Source organism: Pelodiscus sinensis, chromosome 23 (assembly GCF_052426305.1).
Source record: "Pelodiscus sinensis isolate ZL-2025 chromosome 23, ASM5242630v1, whole genome shotgun sequence".
Classification (NCBI taxonomy): domain Eukaryota; kingdom Metazoa; phylum Chordata; order Testudines; family Trionychidae; genus Pelodiscus; species Pelodiscus sinensis.
This window is the reverse complement of record NC_143074.1, coordinates 17462724-17477824: the sequence shown is the minus strand read 5'-3', so window position 1 is coordinate 17477824 and position 15101 is coordinate 17462724. Positions and strand designations below refer to the sequence as shown.

The window sequence follows — 15101 nt, the reverse complement described above, 5'->3', positions numbered from 1 at the left end:
AACCCGTATTTAGGTGTTAGCTGTGTTCAGTATTGCAACGTCTGGTTGATTTAGGAGCCTGCCTCTTCCTTTGAAAATGAGATTTAGATCCCCACATCAGTCAGGAATCGCAATTTTAAGTGCCACAGCAACAAAATACCTTTGAAAATCTGAGCCTTCGGCTCTCCAGGCCAGAGTGTCAGCTTTGAAAATGATTGTTATCTGGGCAGAGACAGATAGGGGCTCAGTGGAATTTTCAAAAGTACCTAACTCTCTGCTGTCCATGGGAGTCAATGACTAGGTGCTTTTGAAAATCTCACTCAGTCCTATCTGGAGTTTCCTAAATCTCTTTAAAAATCTGGTCCTTAGGAGCCAAAGTCTGATAGAAAAATCAGTAAGTAAGTTGCCTGCCTCGTTTCTGAAAATGGGGTGTAGGCTCCAAGGTCACATTGTCAATTTACAAAGTTTTACTCTATGTAGCCATTGAATTGACGCGTTTCATTTCGATGACCCTCAACAAAACTAAGAACTATTTACAGAGGTGATGTGTGAGGATGTTATCAAATGTCACTGAAATGAAATGGGTCGGTCCCATGGCCATGCTGCACTCTTCAGAGGACATTTTGTTTGGGCAAAGCTGCTCCTAATTGCTGAAACAGTCCATCTCTCCATGTTATCTTGTCTGTTAGATCTTAACACGCAAGCCTGCTAGTCTAGAGTCACTGAAGTCAATGGGAGTTTTGGCCAAGAGAGGACTGTAGGATCCAAAGTGTGAGCTAATTTGTCATTTTTTTTCAGTGCTTTGTGACTGCAGAATGCTCCTTTGCGCCTGGGCAGAGGTTGTCCCTGAGTCTTCCTGAAGGACATAGCATCATAACTATCAAAATATTTTGGTTAAGCGTTATAGAGCACACAAAGAATGTCTTGTTACCAGGATATAAAGGTTTCCATTGATACGTTCTTCCGTTATACACATGGGAGTTAAAAGATGAGCACTGTTCCTCTCGAAAGCTCCTTCCGGTCGGAGGGCACTCCTAAAATGGGATACATTAATATCTCGATGAAAACAAAATGCAGGAAAGGATTTGGTGGACCTCAACTGGTCCCTTCTACAATTATCCTGCTCCAGTCCCTGGGGCCTGGCTGCCACCTGTCTCTCAAAGGGGCTAATCGTGCAAAGTGCGGAGTGCCGTCTGCACAGTAGCTCAGCCCCTTCTGCACCTACTGGAATTGTCATCAGAGCATCCGACACACAGCGATGCAGGCGCAGCTTGAAACTTTCTCGAGGACCCCACCACACAGGTAGAGGGGCAGTTCCACCAACCAAAATCCCCACTTCTGGGGTGCAGCTGCAACCACCAACCCGGGGCTATAGCTGGCTACAACGCTGAGCTGGGTTCTGTTTCCAGTTCTTCTACAGGCTTACTCTGCGAATGAGGCCAAGTTACTTCATCTTTGTGTGTCTCAATCCCCTGTCTGTCAAATGAGGGGCAGTCCTGCTTCCCTCCCACAAAGGGGTCATGTGAGGTGCTGCAATTAGGGAAGTGAATGGATAAACGTGTAACCTTACTGGGTGATGCTTATGCTAATTGGTTAATAGGAGTCGGGGAGCAGACCTTCACCCTCCCGCTCCAGCCTGCTGCAGGTGAAGGGCTGCTCCAGCTCCGTTGGTCCCACCATGGGGCAGGCCAGCAGCCCTCCTGGCTGGAGGCTGCTCCAGCCGGGCTGTGGGAGCCCCACCCACCCACGGGATCCACTTAATCGGTTAACCAGTTAAACTAAACATTTAACTGGTTAACTGACTAAACAGGATTTTATATCTATTTAGACACTGAGGCTACGTCTCCACAGCAAGGCTTTTGCGCAAAAACAGTCCACACCTTAAGCACGCTTTGGCGCAAGTCAATCAACAGTAAAACGGCGGAACAGAGGGCTTAACTCCTTTTTGCGCTACAGCTGTTGCACAAAAAGGCATGTGTGGATGCTCCGCAGGGGTTTCTTGCCCAAAAAGAGCCTACCCGAAAAAACACAGCTGCTCTCAGAGCTTTCTTGCGCAAGAGCATCAATGCAGTGTGGAGGCTCTCTTGCACAAAAGCACATCGCAAAAGCAATGTGCTTTGAGGTGCGGACGTTTTTGCACAAGAAATCTTCCTCAAAAGACTTCTCGTGCAAAAACCCTGCAGTGTAGACGTAGTCTTAGAACCCTGCGCAGATATATAAATGTGGGTCTGCATCCAATCCACAATCCGCTCCAGGCCTTTCTGTGGATCCGCACCCACATCACGGCAGCAGCAAGCGGGGTCATGGTGACTCCCTCTCGGGAGGAGTATTGGTGTGGGTGAGTCCTAGGGGTGCTTGTCTCTGTAGGTATGTCTACACTACCCTGCTAGTTTGAACTAGTGGGGTAATGTAGGCATACCGCACTTGCAAATGAAGCCCGGGATTTGAATTTCCCGGGCTTCATTTGCATAAGCGGGGCTCCGCCATTTTTAAATCCCCGCTCGTTTGAACCCTGTGCCGCGCGGCTACACGCGGCACGAACTAGGTAGTTCGAACTAGGTTTCCTAGTTCGAACTACTGTTACTCCTCGTGGAATGAGGAAGCCTAGTTCGAACTACCTAGTTCGTGCCGCATGTAGCCGCGCTGCACGGGGTTCGAACGAGCGGGGATTTAAAAATGGCGGAGCCCCGCTTATGCAAATGAAGCCCGGGAAATTCAAATCCCGGGCTTCATTTGCAAGTGCGGTATGCCTACATTACCCTCCTACTTCGAACTAGCGGGGTAGTGTAGACATACCCTCTCTCCCTTGCCTGGTGCTCCAACTGGGGAGTGGAGTTGGAGGCTCCTGTGGAGGAACATGGTTGGGGCAGGTTGCTTGTCCCAGTGCCCAGTAGGAGTGCCTGGCAGGTCAGAGCAGGAGAAACCAGGGGACTGACAGAACTGCCTGGCCCCTGAGCAAGAGGGGGCCGCTCCACACTCCTGGAAGGGATGGGGCCTTGGGGCTCTACAGATGCTGCAGTTATAGAAGCCACGGAAAAGCCAACAATCAAAATGCAGTCACTTGGTTTTGGACAAGATGAACACCTCTCAGTTTCCCCTCTAACTAGCTCTGCAGAAATGCTGCTGTATTAAAGGACCATGATTAGTAATATAACATTTGGAACATTCCCCATGAGAAAAGGATATTCTTACTTGTACTTTGCAGAGCTGATATCTTTTGGATGTCCCAGTGCAAGTTTTATTAGCAAGCCCACTCAATGACTTTCTTCTGAATAAAGAAACGATCGTTAGACGTGAAGTTCGAATTTTTGACAAATAAAATCTACATTCCCTGTTTTTTGTAAGGGTTCCCGCTAATAGGGACAATTCCTTAAACCAGGACCCTACTGCAGTCAATGGCAAAGGTTGACTTGACTTGAATTACTATAATTGCTTAGTAATAGAGATGTAGCCGTGTTAGTCTGGGGTAGCTGAAACAAAAGACAGGACTACGTAGCACTTTAAAGTCTAACAAGATGGTTTATTAGGTGATGAGCTTTCGTGGGCCAGACCCACTTCCTCAGATCAAATCAAATCGGATTTGATCTGAGGAAGTGGGTCTGGCCCATGAAAGCTCATCACCTAATAAACCATTGTATAATTGCTTAGTAAGTTTATTACAGTGGCACCAGCCCCACTGTGTTGGGTGCTATGAACACTTACTACTAAGGCAGTCCTCACCCCAAAGGCAGACTTGCTCAGTGGGTGTAAGAGCAGGCTTCTATTGAATTATTAAGTTATAGTTCAAGCCACCACTGATTTTTTGTCAATTACTCTAGACATGAAATGTGGTTTAATACGTACACGAGTAATGTGAAATGGGATAGATAGCTAGCTAGATAGATAGATAGATAGATAGATAGATCTTTTTCTGGGTCATACGCTTTAGTCAAGTACAGTCATTGAGTACATACAGGAATAACTTCAGGAAATTCCATAACTTGTGTTATCCAGGAGGTGAGACTAAATCATGTAATGGTCCCTTCTGTCTCTAAACTCTATAACAGTGGTCCCCAACGTTTTGGGGCTGCCAGGCGCCTGGGGGTGGGGCCACTCACGCACTGCGCGTATGGGGGCGGGGCCACTCACAGGCCACGTGACTGGGGGCAGGGCCAAGCATGCGCCGCACGCCCGAGGTCGGCACCAGCATGTGCCGTGATCCCGGGCAGAGGCTGCCCAGGTTCCACGCGGCGCCCCCAGGGCCGGGGCCGGGGCACCCGGGGCAGGGTCGGCACCGGCACGTGCGGCGCACCCGGGGCCGGGGCCGGCCATGCGCCCAGGGCTGGCACCTGCCGCACGCCCGGGGGCGGAGCCAGCCCAGATTTCTCCGCGGGCGCATGTAAATGGCCCGGCAGGCGCCATGACGCCCGCGGGCACCGGGTTGGGGACCACAGCTCTATAACTCTATTAATTTAGTGGCTTGCAAGGAATAAGCTGATGACTTTAGCTCAGCTCCTAGAAGTCAAACACCCACATCATAAAAACACCCAGTCTCCCTGGCACTGACAGACACTTCATGTGGTTGCATGAGCAGAAAGGCTACACATTCACTGAATATACAGAAGGAGTGACAACCTCACCCTCGGAGGGGGTCTTTCCCGCTCAGGACTGGAGCATAGTGGCAGGGAGCAGAGCTTTGGAAGTGTGTGTGTGTGTGTGTGTGTGTGTGTGTGTGTGTGTGTGTCTGTTCTATGGACAGGCAGAGATGTTCATTCACTAGTGCTTTCAATCCAGCATATTTTCCCAATGACACATTTACTGTGGTGTCATCTACTGGATCAAATTCCACTCTGGGACAGAAGGACGGATGTCCATAGATTTCAGGGGGTTGCCGGAATGTGACCGAGAGCAGAATTCTGTGCCGTTTACCTAGCATGTCAGGCACGTGGTGTTACAATTTTCTGCCTGTGTAGTTCACGTGTGCCACTCAATTATTCTGACAGTACCTCTGCCGGAGGCAGTGCCTCTCCTGGGATTTGACACCTCCCCCGCAGGTTCTCGTGCATGCTGTCCATTTGGTCCACTCCCCCCACCAGTATGCCGTGACATCTGCTCCTTCTTCGAGGCTGTTTGACGTCTGCACGTTATCCTATTCACCATGCAGGGCATTCACGTCCAGGAGAGAAGAGGCGTTAAACATTTACACTGCTGAGTTAGCATGACTAGGAGTTCTGCACTCCAGGCCCACAAACAGCAGACTGGATCCACTGAAGCAAAGTCCAAGCAAGAGGGCTTTGAGTAGGGGTAGGGCAGGGATATTAGGGGAATGGGACCACCTTCCAACTGCTGAGCAGGGCATGTGCTGAACAGTCTATGCATAGCACTTCCCTATCTTAGGGTTTTTCTATAGCACCCATCACCATAGTATCCAAGCATAATGATAGCAGTAATTGCAGCCTACCATGCCACTCTGCCATGGGGCGGATCCATGCAGCTCATGGACCATGTTCTCCCAACCCCCACAACCCACCCCATACTGCACACTTGTGCACTGAATCACAGTGCACAGGGAATGAGGAATCTCCTTAGTAGCTTCTCCATGGCATGTCCCTCTAGACCAGTGGTTCCCAAACTTTCGGCATCATGCCCCCTTTTTGATTTTTGAAACACCCCCCCCCCACCACCACCACCACCACCAAATAGCAGCAAAACTTGTTGAGAAAAAAAAAGGAACTGACTGGGGACAAAAACCAAAAATAGCAGCAAAACTTGGGAGTGGGCGATTGACGGGGGGGCTGGTTTGCCTCCCCCCCGGAATTTCTTCACGTCCCCCCAGGGGGGCATGCCCCCCAGTTTGGGAACCCATGTTCAACACAGAGAAAAGACAGAGTGTTTCCCACCATATTGGGGGTAGAGCTATGCAGAAACCAGAAGTGCCATCTTCTGGGAAATCCCACAGTTTCCAAACTGATTTTTGTTCAACTTTGGAACAAAATGTCAATGTTCAGAAACTCCTTGTAACATTATATTTTCTGAAAAAAACTGATTTGGGGTCAGTCTAACCATTTCACGTAGCTTCTTACTTGTATAATATAATGAATATAATATAATTATAATATAATATAATTAATTAATACATTTCAGAATGCAAAAGTCATTTTGACACAAAAAATCAAAATGAAACATTTCAATAAGGCTGAAAGTCAATGTTTTGACCTCATTAAGCATTTTCATTTTTTTCAGTGACATGGACACATTCCTGCAAAACATGTTTGTGGATCCTCATTTGCCAATGGAAAAGTGTTTTGTCAGAAAATTTTCAACCAGCTCTAATCCAGGGCCTTATGCAACTTCCACCATCCACCCAAGAGACATAGGCTTTCCCCGTCAGGCCTCACCCAGTCAGAATTCCCATTAACTTAAAATGGGAGTTATGATGGAGTCAAGGGGGGCCCCAAACCTCCCAGGTGATGACAGTACCCTTAACCCTTTAGTACTCTCTGATCCTTGATCCATACTGAATTCAAACTCAGGATGTTGAGGAGTTAGGTTCACCAAAGGGTATGTGACGGGTTTCACCAAGGACAGACCATAAGCATTAGGGTTGTTCCTCTTAGAAAAGGGACCATTAAGTGTGTGTGGAGGGGGGGATATGACAAAAATCTATAAAGTCATGAAGTGGTGTGACGTAGTGGGGGTACCTGGCTGGTTTCTATGCTGCTGGCTCTGGGGTAACCCCCACTGGCTGCCGTGGGTACCACGACCCAGCAAAACAGGATGAGTCACTATGCAAACCAGTGGCCAGACACCCCCCATGGAGAGGAACAAAGGAAGGTGGAATGCTGCCCTGGCTGGGGGGGCAGGGCTGGAAGAGTGTTGGTTAGTTGCTGTCTGTGAGCATGGAGGAGACAGCCTAGGGAAAGGGGCTGGAGTTTAGGGGCCCAGTCTCCCCCATCTCAAGGGGGCCTGAGGCATCCTAGCCCAGCTCTGTGACCAGATTCCATCTGTGCTGTATCCTGGAGAGGCAATAAACTTCCTCTATTCCACCGGCTGGTGCAGTCTGTTTGTGCCATTTCGGGGTGCAGGAGGCGGGGGACCCCAACGCGTCGTCACAAGTGGAAAAAAAGTGTTGCTCATTTTTCCCCACAGTACAAAAACCAGGCGTCACCCAATGAAATTAATAGGCAGTGGGTATAGTATAAACAAGCGGAAGTTCTTTTCCACACCACACACAACTAACCTGTGGAACTCATTGCCAGCTCAAAAGTATCACTGGGCTCAAAAAAAGAATAGGCAAGTTCATGGAGGATAGGTCCATGAATTGCTAGTAGCTAAGGTGGTAAGGATGGGCCCCCCCTGCTCCAGAGCAACCCTAAATCTCTTGCCACCAGAAGCAGTGAGTATAAGCCAGGAGTGAATCACTCCAACAGGCCTGTACACTATCCCCGAATTTATGGTCCTGGTCCCTACCCTGAGAGTACTGAGCTAGCTGGACCATTGATCTAAACCAGTAGGGCAGTTCTTAGGTTTAAGTACAAGAGCAAAGGCAACAGCACTTGCCTCACCCAAAACAAAACCCTCCCCTGCCTTGTGTGGGTGGTGAAGTGGAAGAGAGAACAGACAGTTCTCTTCCCACTCGCTCCTTTATGCTCTCTCAGCAGCTTGGCAGCACACCAGCCCAACTCTCCCTGGATGCCGCAGGTGCAGTGAATGCAGCCTGTTTTGGTGCATGGCGTGGTCCTCTGGGAGATGTTCCCAGATTTCCTTTGATGACACTGTTGTTAGCAAGAGGTGGGGGTGATGCACATTGCCTCTATCTTGGAGCAGCCGTTGGAAATGCTACCAGTGGCTCTGTCACCATTCCTGCCTTTCCGTTCCCAGCGCAACCCTGCTCTCAGCCGGCTTTAGGATCTTAATGTAGTGCCACAACTGCTCTGCTCCCACACAGTCATAGCCAGAGGCGCTCTCATCTCCCTGGCACTAGCAGATTAATTTTTCATGGGAGGTTATGTTTCCATCCCCTTCCCTGGCTACTGATCTTTATCAAGGAAAAGGACACTCCATGAAAAGGAGTCCTTAAATCTAGCAACTGATCAAGAGCCAGGGAGAACGAACTGTGCCACCTAACGAACATGTGTCATTTTATGTAAATATTGTGGATAAGGTGAGATCCCTCTTAAGGAGATCCAAGTTGCAGAAGGGAAACCAGTCAATGAAATACCTACCTCATATGTGCAAGAGTCTGGATGTGCAGATTCTAAAACACAAAGTCAAAATAAGATGCACCTACTGGAGAGTACCTGGGCTCAGTTGTTTGGTGAGCTCAGAAACCAGTCTGCCAGGTAAATATGGAGCTATCCTTTCAGCACCAGCATTTTACCTGCCCGGCTGATACACTTACCTGAGAAATCACAAAGGCAATGTTTCCTACAAAGAGCATAATGGCCAGGGTCCCCTTCAGGTGAGAACTTTCACAGATGAAGATGCTGCTCCAGAGCCATTTAATTATTTTCATTCTATAAAGCCCAAAAGTATGTAATTGAAAACACGGGTGTAATTTCATTAATGGGCAATTTTTAGAGATGAGATCCATGCTACTGAGACAGAGCCATTGTGCTTTGAGATACATAGAAGGCACAGGATCAACTAGCCTATTTTATTGCGTCATCACCAATGGGCAAAAAGAAAATAGTGATCATAAAGGAGAATAAGGATTTGTTCACTAACAAAAATGATTACCTTGTAAAAAGGACAGATGGATTTTTATAATGGCCATAATTTCTATACCGTTAATTAATTAAAAGAAAATGCGGGGGCAGATGTTCAACTCGTGTAAATGGATGTAGCTCCACTTGCGATCAATGTCTCGCCAATTTATTTGCACTCGCCAATTTATTTGACGCCAACACTAACCTATTTCCACTGAAGACAATAGGGAGTCATATCGATTTACACCAGTTGAGGACTTAGCTCTGAAAGAATTACATGAAAGCACCTGGCAGCAAGAGAATTAGCCAAAATGCAGATCCTGTCTGTGTGTTTAAGTTGAGTGAAGAGTTGCAAATTCTGTGCAGGAAGCATTGGAGAAAAAGAAATAGCTGTATATTTAAAATGCAATAATTTGAACATTTGCTGCTACAACCCTGTCACGTGATAGATTCAAATAAAAAAGGGAGCGCAATTTGAGTCTTTATTTTTCCTTTTCTAAGACAGCAGTTCCTCTTGTTCTACTTTAGTTCCTGCTGATGGAAAAATCTGTTCCTTTGCAAAGAAATCCTCTAAAGTTTTTTTAAACAATAAATGTCAGCCTTTCATTTCTGTCCCCTACAGCTCTGGAAGGAAGGGTAAAAGAAAAACCAGCAACCCTGAATGACATGACTTTAAAGAAAATGCAGTGCAATATAGTTCACTAGAGTAAAGTGAAACCCCACTGTAGGAGACAGAGATGAGCAAAGTTTCAGGTTCAAAGCTATGAAAGCACCACATGTCTGAGAGGGAAAACCTCTCTCCTAGCACTAGACTTCCCCATAAAAGTAAATATTCAATAAAGTGGGAAGGTAAGTAAGACCCAGACAGCCCTTGGGGAGGGGGGAAAAAGATTGCCATCAGGTCTGGAGCATAAAAATGTCCCTCTTTCACCCCTTTAAACTAGTCCCCCTTTCTCCACCTGAGCTTCTGTAGCTGTTTTAGGACCGTGGCCCTAGTGGTAAATGCATCAGAAATGTGGCTAGTGTCTGATTTAAAGGGATCATCAACTAGTTTTCTTATCCCTTCCCCCTCCCACCTCCCTTGAGTATTCACTTAATATGCTGAAGATGGTTTTCAAAGCTTAAAGTCCATTAACTGAAGCCCAGAGTTCTTGGCTGTGAGTCCCAGGGACAGGTGGCTGAGACTTGCCTTACACTTGGTTTTCATTAAGACTTCCAGACACTGCTGGTCCAAAGCCAATAAAACAACTTGCTCGGGTGTTATCCTTTGTTCAGTCAAAAAAAAAAACCCGTCAAAACACTACCCTCAGTCTTTAGGGGGGCAGAGTAGGAGAGAACACCCCAACTAAAATAAAAATCGATCAAAAACCAAAGGGCAATCAATGAGTCTGTGGACAGGAGAGAATCCAGTGTCCTAATAGCAAGGCAGACAGACAGCTTTAAGGTCTTTCCCATCCAATAATCCTACCAGGTTATATAACTGTCTCCTGACACAGAACATGACTCCCACCAAGTCTAATCTAGCTCCACAGCAAGGAGTCCAGGTGGGGAGAGCAACCCCTCTGAACCGAAAGGGGCTGGTAACTTTTCTGGCACTTCAGCAGTTTTTGCTTAGTTGGGGGGGAGGGGGGAGGGAGAATTGTCTTTTCTCATTTTGGTTCCTTTTTCTTTTTCTTCTTCTTCTAAATCAATATATTTAAAACCTTGGGGATCATTGCCACGAAAGTACAATAAATAAGCCATACCTTGAAAAATGGGGAAGTGCCAGCAAGGTGCAAGGGGTTTGTTTTAAGGCTGAAGATGCTCCAGACACCAGGTGCAAAGGCTTGTGTGTGGGGGGAAGAGTGAGCAGCAGCAGCAGCAGCAGCAAAAGGAGGAGCAGGAGTTGCAGATACACACACTCTCTCTCTCTCCCTCCCTCCCTCCCTCTCTCCTCAAACTTCAAAGGGCAGCCAAAGAGCCTGGGTTTCCAGCGAAGAGGAGCTGCCTAGTGGCTTTCCCAAGTCGGCTTTAGTCGGTTTTATAGCTGTCAGACAGACTGTGAGGAATTCTCACTTCTCACCCTGAGATGTCTCACCCCCCCCCACAAGCCCACAGTTTAACCCGCTCAGCTCCCCTAATGCAGGCCAGCAGCAGCTGGTTTCCTGCAGCGAGGCTGGTGGAGGAGTGGAGCGGGGAGCTGTACGCATGCGTTTCTCCTCACCAAGAGCGAGACAGACACACACATGCACACAGAGCCAAGCGTTCGGCCCTGGAGTCTAGCGGGGAAGAAGGCAAGCCAGGCCGAGCGAGACAGCCGCGCGGGCAGGCCGGCGGGGCCGGCAGAAAGGACTATGCTATTCCACAGTGCAGGCCCAGCCGTCTCAGGGAGAGAGCCGCACTGGCGACGCCGCCGCATTCTTTTCTCGACACAAGACACGCAGCCAGGCGTGCAGTTTTATAGCACAGCCAGAGGGAAGCAAAGGGCATCTAAGGCCGTCGGAATGCGAATCCTTCCCCGCGCCGTCAGACGTCGCTAAGGACACGAGCAAGGCCCTGCCGTCCTGGCCCTGTCAGAACGGTCACCTAGCTGGCTTTCTCTAAGTCGGCTTTTTCATAAGGACAGGCGCTTATCCTATTGCACAAACCCCAGCTTGGGCTGCTCTTCACCTGCTCACTGCCCTTTGACCTGCCCACCATGGACAGGAGTTTACTCTCTGGCCGGCATCACTTTCAGGCTCACTGGACCACACAAGCTGTCCCACCACATCAAGGAAAGCCTTGTGTCCACACAGAAGCTGCACTGCCTTACGTATTCCAATACAGCTAAAGCAGAACAAGCCCCCAGGTGTGAGAGTGCTGATACCACCACACAGGAAGGGGAATAAGCAATAGTGCTCTGAGATCTTTGTCGACCCATGGGAAATATCTCCCCATATTTCCTCCTAAATTTTTCCAGAATCATTTCACTATTTTGATATAACTTCCCTGCATGGACACTCCATGCCAGAATTAAATCACTTTCATTCTAGGGTATTTCCTCTGCCTCCTAAGTGGAGTGATTATTCCAGAATAAAGTCAGATTCCTTTTGAAATGGAGGGTATGTCTACACTAGCGATTTTTTGGAAAAATGGCTGTTTTTTGGGAAAAAAAACTTTAATTATGTCCACACTGCAATCACATTCTTTGAAAAGAAAATTGAAAGAACAGAGCATTTTTTCTGACATTGGTAATCCTCTTTCTACGAGGAAGAAGCTTTTTTCCGAAAGAGCTCTTTTGGAAAAAGGTGTGTGTGGACGGGGAAAAGGGAGTTCTTTTGGAAGAAGAGGAAAGAGGAAAAAGCGCAGCTGCCCTGGTAGCCACTCCGTCCGTAGTAATCACAGTTTAAATGTGAGATAGCATCCATTCAATGTGGATGCTATCTTTCGAAAAAGCAGATGGCTTTTTCGATGCGCTTTGGCAGTGTGGACGCGCTGGTTTGGAAGCAGCTTTTTCGGAAGATCTCTTCCAGACAAGCTTCTTCCGAAAGAAGCCTGCAGTCTAGACATAGCTACAGTGTACACGTGGGGAGTTATTGCAGAACGGTGATGGCAGAAAAGTTGTTCCGCAATGCTATGCCAGTCCATTTCTGCATAAAGACAAAAAGCACACTGCACATGTACCAGTCAAAGTGCCTCCACACTAGGGAGGGAGTTGTACACGTATAAGCATTTTGGTAAAAAAAAATCCCCTTCCTAACTGAAAAACTGCAAAATCTGTGTGTAGAACAGACCTTGATAATTAAAAAAAAAAAAACAGAAGAAATTTTTATTCACAGATATGAGTCTCAAATGGAGCTAAATAGATCTATGTAGGCTGGGGACCTCAGACTTTTCTCTATCATATGGGGATAATTTGTGGCTATAGTGTACTGGTGTAGAACGGAGATAGTCTGTTCGCTTTCTCTGTATGTGCAGAAAAACAGTAGCACATAATCCATTTAATATGAAATAATAATGGGTTTAATTACATACCATGACCAGAGTCTCTGTTGTTATGATCTGTAAAATTCCACTGATTGGCTTTGAACAAAAGCAATAGATGTTATTTACCACTAGATGAGGGGATAATAAATGCAGTGCTCATATGGAGACAAAGATGTATCTGTATGAAATAGTATCAATATCGATAACCACAGTTATCCTGACTGCAGCCCTGAGGGAAAATTCTGAAATTGTACATTATACAGCCTGTCAACAGAGCTGCTGAGGAATGGACTGTTAAAGGGCGCTTGTTTGTTGTTGTTTTACTTTGAAAGTTAGTCTCGGACTCATGAAAAGCATTGGTTGGATTGATTGATCTCCAGATGGGATAATCCTTTCTGGAACTCCTGAACAGGCACAGAACCATCAGTGATGGAGCAAGCTTCCTTAGCCCACCACCAATGAATGTCAAGACATGTCTGCAAAAGCCCATGCAATTTGGAGCACCTTAGTAGCCCCAAGCAAACTTTTTATATATATATATATAAAATGGAGATTGCCTATCTCTTAGAACTGGAAGGGACCTTGAAAGGTCATTGAGTCCAGTCCCCTGCCTTCACAGCAGGACCAAGTAACATCCCTGACAAACTTTTGCCCCAAATCCCTAAATGGCCTCCACGAGGATTGAACTCACAACCCTGGGTTTAGCACACTGATGCTCAAACCACTGAGCTATCCCCTCTCCCACCCCCAGCACTTAGCGGAGGCTTCTTGCTATAGAGAAGGACCAGAACTAGAACCTCCATCCAAGTCTCTCCAGGCACCAGGGAAGAAGTTCCACCTGGTGAACCCGCATCTCGATTCTCATTTTGAAATTGGCCTGCATCTGCATAATGAGCTAATTCCAAACACCTTCAGCCTTGGCCTGGATGTGGCCATTGTTTTCAGTGTGTGTTAAGCTTGCCTCTGCACCTGGTCTGCACAGACACCAGCCAATTAGCTGTCTCAGCCAGACTTTAGGCGAAGCTGTAGCAGCTCATCCTCTTAGCTCTGAAGGTCTGAGGCTCAATCCTCTAGAGAGACTCAGGATGATGGGTCCTTGACACATTTGAAACGCACATCAAGGTGATGTGGCTTGATTCTATCACATGAAAACAAATTCATAACCAGCGGAGACCCTAACCAGAAAAAAGGTATGTTTAAAACCACCTCTCTACCGACCTACTGCAATGAGTTGCTTCCAACTCATCACCTGACACTGAGTTTTTAAAGTGATTATTAGTAAGTCTCCTAAAACAAGCCATCTCTGAGTGTCTGCTGGTTACCTTCCCATAGTCTAAACAAGCTACGTAGCTGTCAACATGATGTCATGTCTCTGCAGCAAAAGGAGCCTGTCCCATCATTATCAATAACCATATTTATCCTGACTTCAGCCCTGAGGGAAAATTCTGAAACTGTATATTTTACAGCTTGTCAACATTTCCATTTGAAAATGGCACTGGGCATCATTAGGAGGTAAATACAGGCAAACGCAGACACTAAGAAGTCATTTCCTACCCTCCCTAATTAGAACAAAAGGCAACCTTTCGCATTGCCAAGCGGCAGCCGGCAGAGGCAAAGCATATCAAAATGCCTTACCTGAAATTAGCCCACAAAGGGCTTGACATGAGCATCCTCTTCTCTCAATGTGAGTTGAAGGCACTCAGCAATGGGCAGGGTGTGATCAAGATTTTGGTCATCTGGAGGGGGACGTCTACATGGTTAAACACTGGAATAAATTGTCTAGGGAAGTTGTGGAATCTCCTTCACTGGAGATACTTAAGAGCAGGTTAGACAGGCATGTATCAGGGATGATCTAGATGGTGCTTGGTCTTGCCGTGAGGGCAGGGGACTGGACTTGATGACCTCTTGAGGGCCCTTCCAGTTCTAGTGCTCTATGATTCTATGGCAGTGTTTCTTAAACTGTGCTCCGTAGCACACCGGTGTGCTGCAAAGAACAACAGAATTCAAAATGGCCACCATTAAAGAAGCTGGCAACCCTTTTTTTTTTTTTTTGGCTCAACAAAAAAATCCTTGGTGTTCCTCATAAAAAAAATTATTGTTTGGTGTTTCTCAGTCTTAAAAAGTTTAAGAAACACTGTTCTATGGCAGTTAGACACTTGCTGAAGGTGAGTTCTAGGACCGTGTGAGGTGGGAGGGTCCCAGAGCACAGGCCTCCAGCCATGAAACTGCTTGTAGGCCCTCAAGCCTGAATCAGTTGGCACAGGTTTAGTGGTAGGTAACTTGCAGTCCACTGGCTGCAAGCGGCCCATTGGCGTTCTAAGTGTGGCCCATCAGACATTTTGTTTAGTGTTACCCACACACAGGGTTGCCACATTCTGCTGGTTTCTATCCATGTCGTGGTTTTTTCCTCCTTGTATTACTAAAGCGACATTCACAGAAAGCCAGGAGCCGTAAAGTGAGGTGCAGGCTGATTGCACCCAACACTGACTG

General features: G+C 47.1%; 1 protein-coding gene across 6 annotated transcripts in view; it reads right to left on the bottom strand.

Moving 5' to 3' along the window:
- The window catches only part of ADAMTSL2 (ADAMTS like 2), a 58595-nt gene extending 47369 nt beyond the window's left edge, over positions 1 to 11226 (bottom strand). The window contains exons 1-5 of one of the 6 annotated variants that reach the window (XM_075905166.2): positions 10412 to 11226; positions 8360 to 8474; positions 4965 to 5107; positions 3172 to 3247; positions 911 to 1013 (exon numbers count right to left, since the gene is read on the bottom strand). In XM_075905166.2, the coding sequence (XP_075761281.1) occupies positions 911 to 1013; positions 3172 to 3247; positions 4965 to 5107; positions 8360 to 8473 (436 nt within the window). In that variant the 5' untranslated portion in view covers position 8474; positions 10412 to 11226. Of the gene's footprint in view, positions 1 to 910; positions 1014 to 3171; positions 3484 to 4964; positions 5108 to 8359; positions 8475 to 10411 lie in introns of those variants that run through there. The other 5 variants (XM_075905164.2, XM_075905163.2, XM_075905167.2 and 2 more) reach the window with 5 other exon arrangements.
- Between the last annotated feature and the right edge of the window lie 3875 nt (positions 11227 to 15101).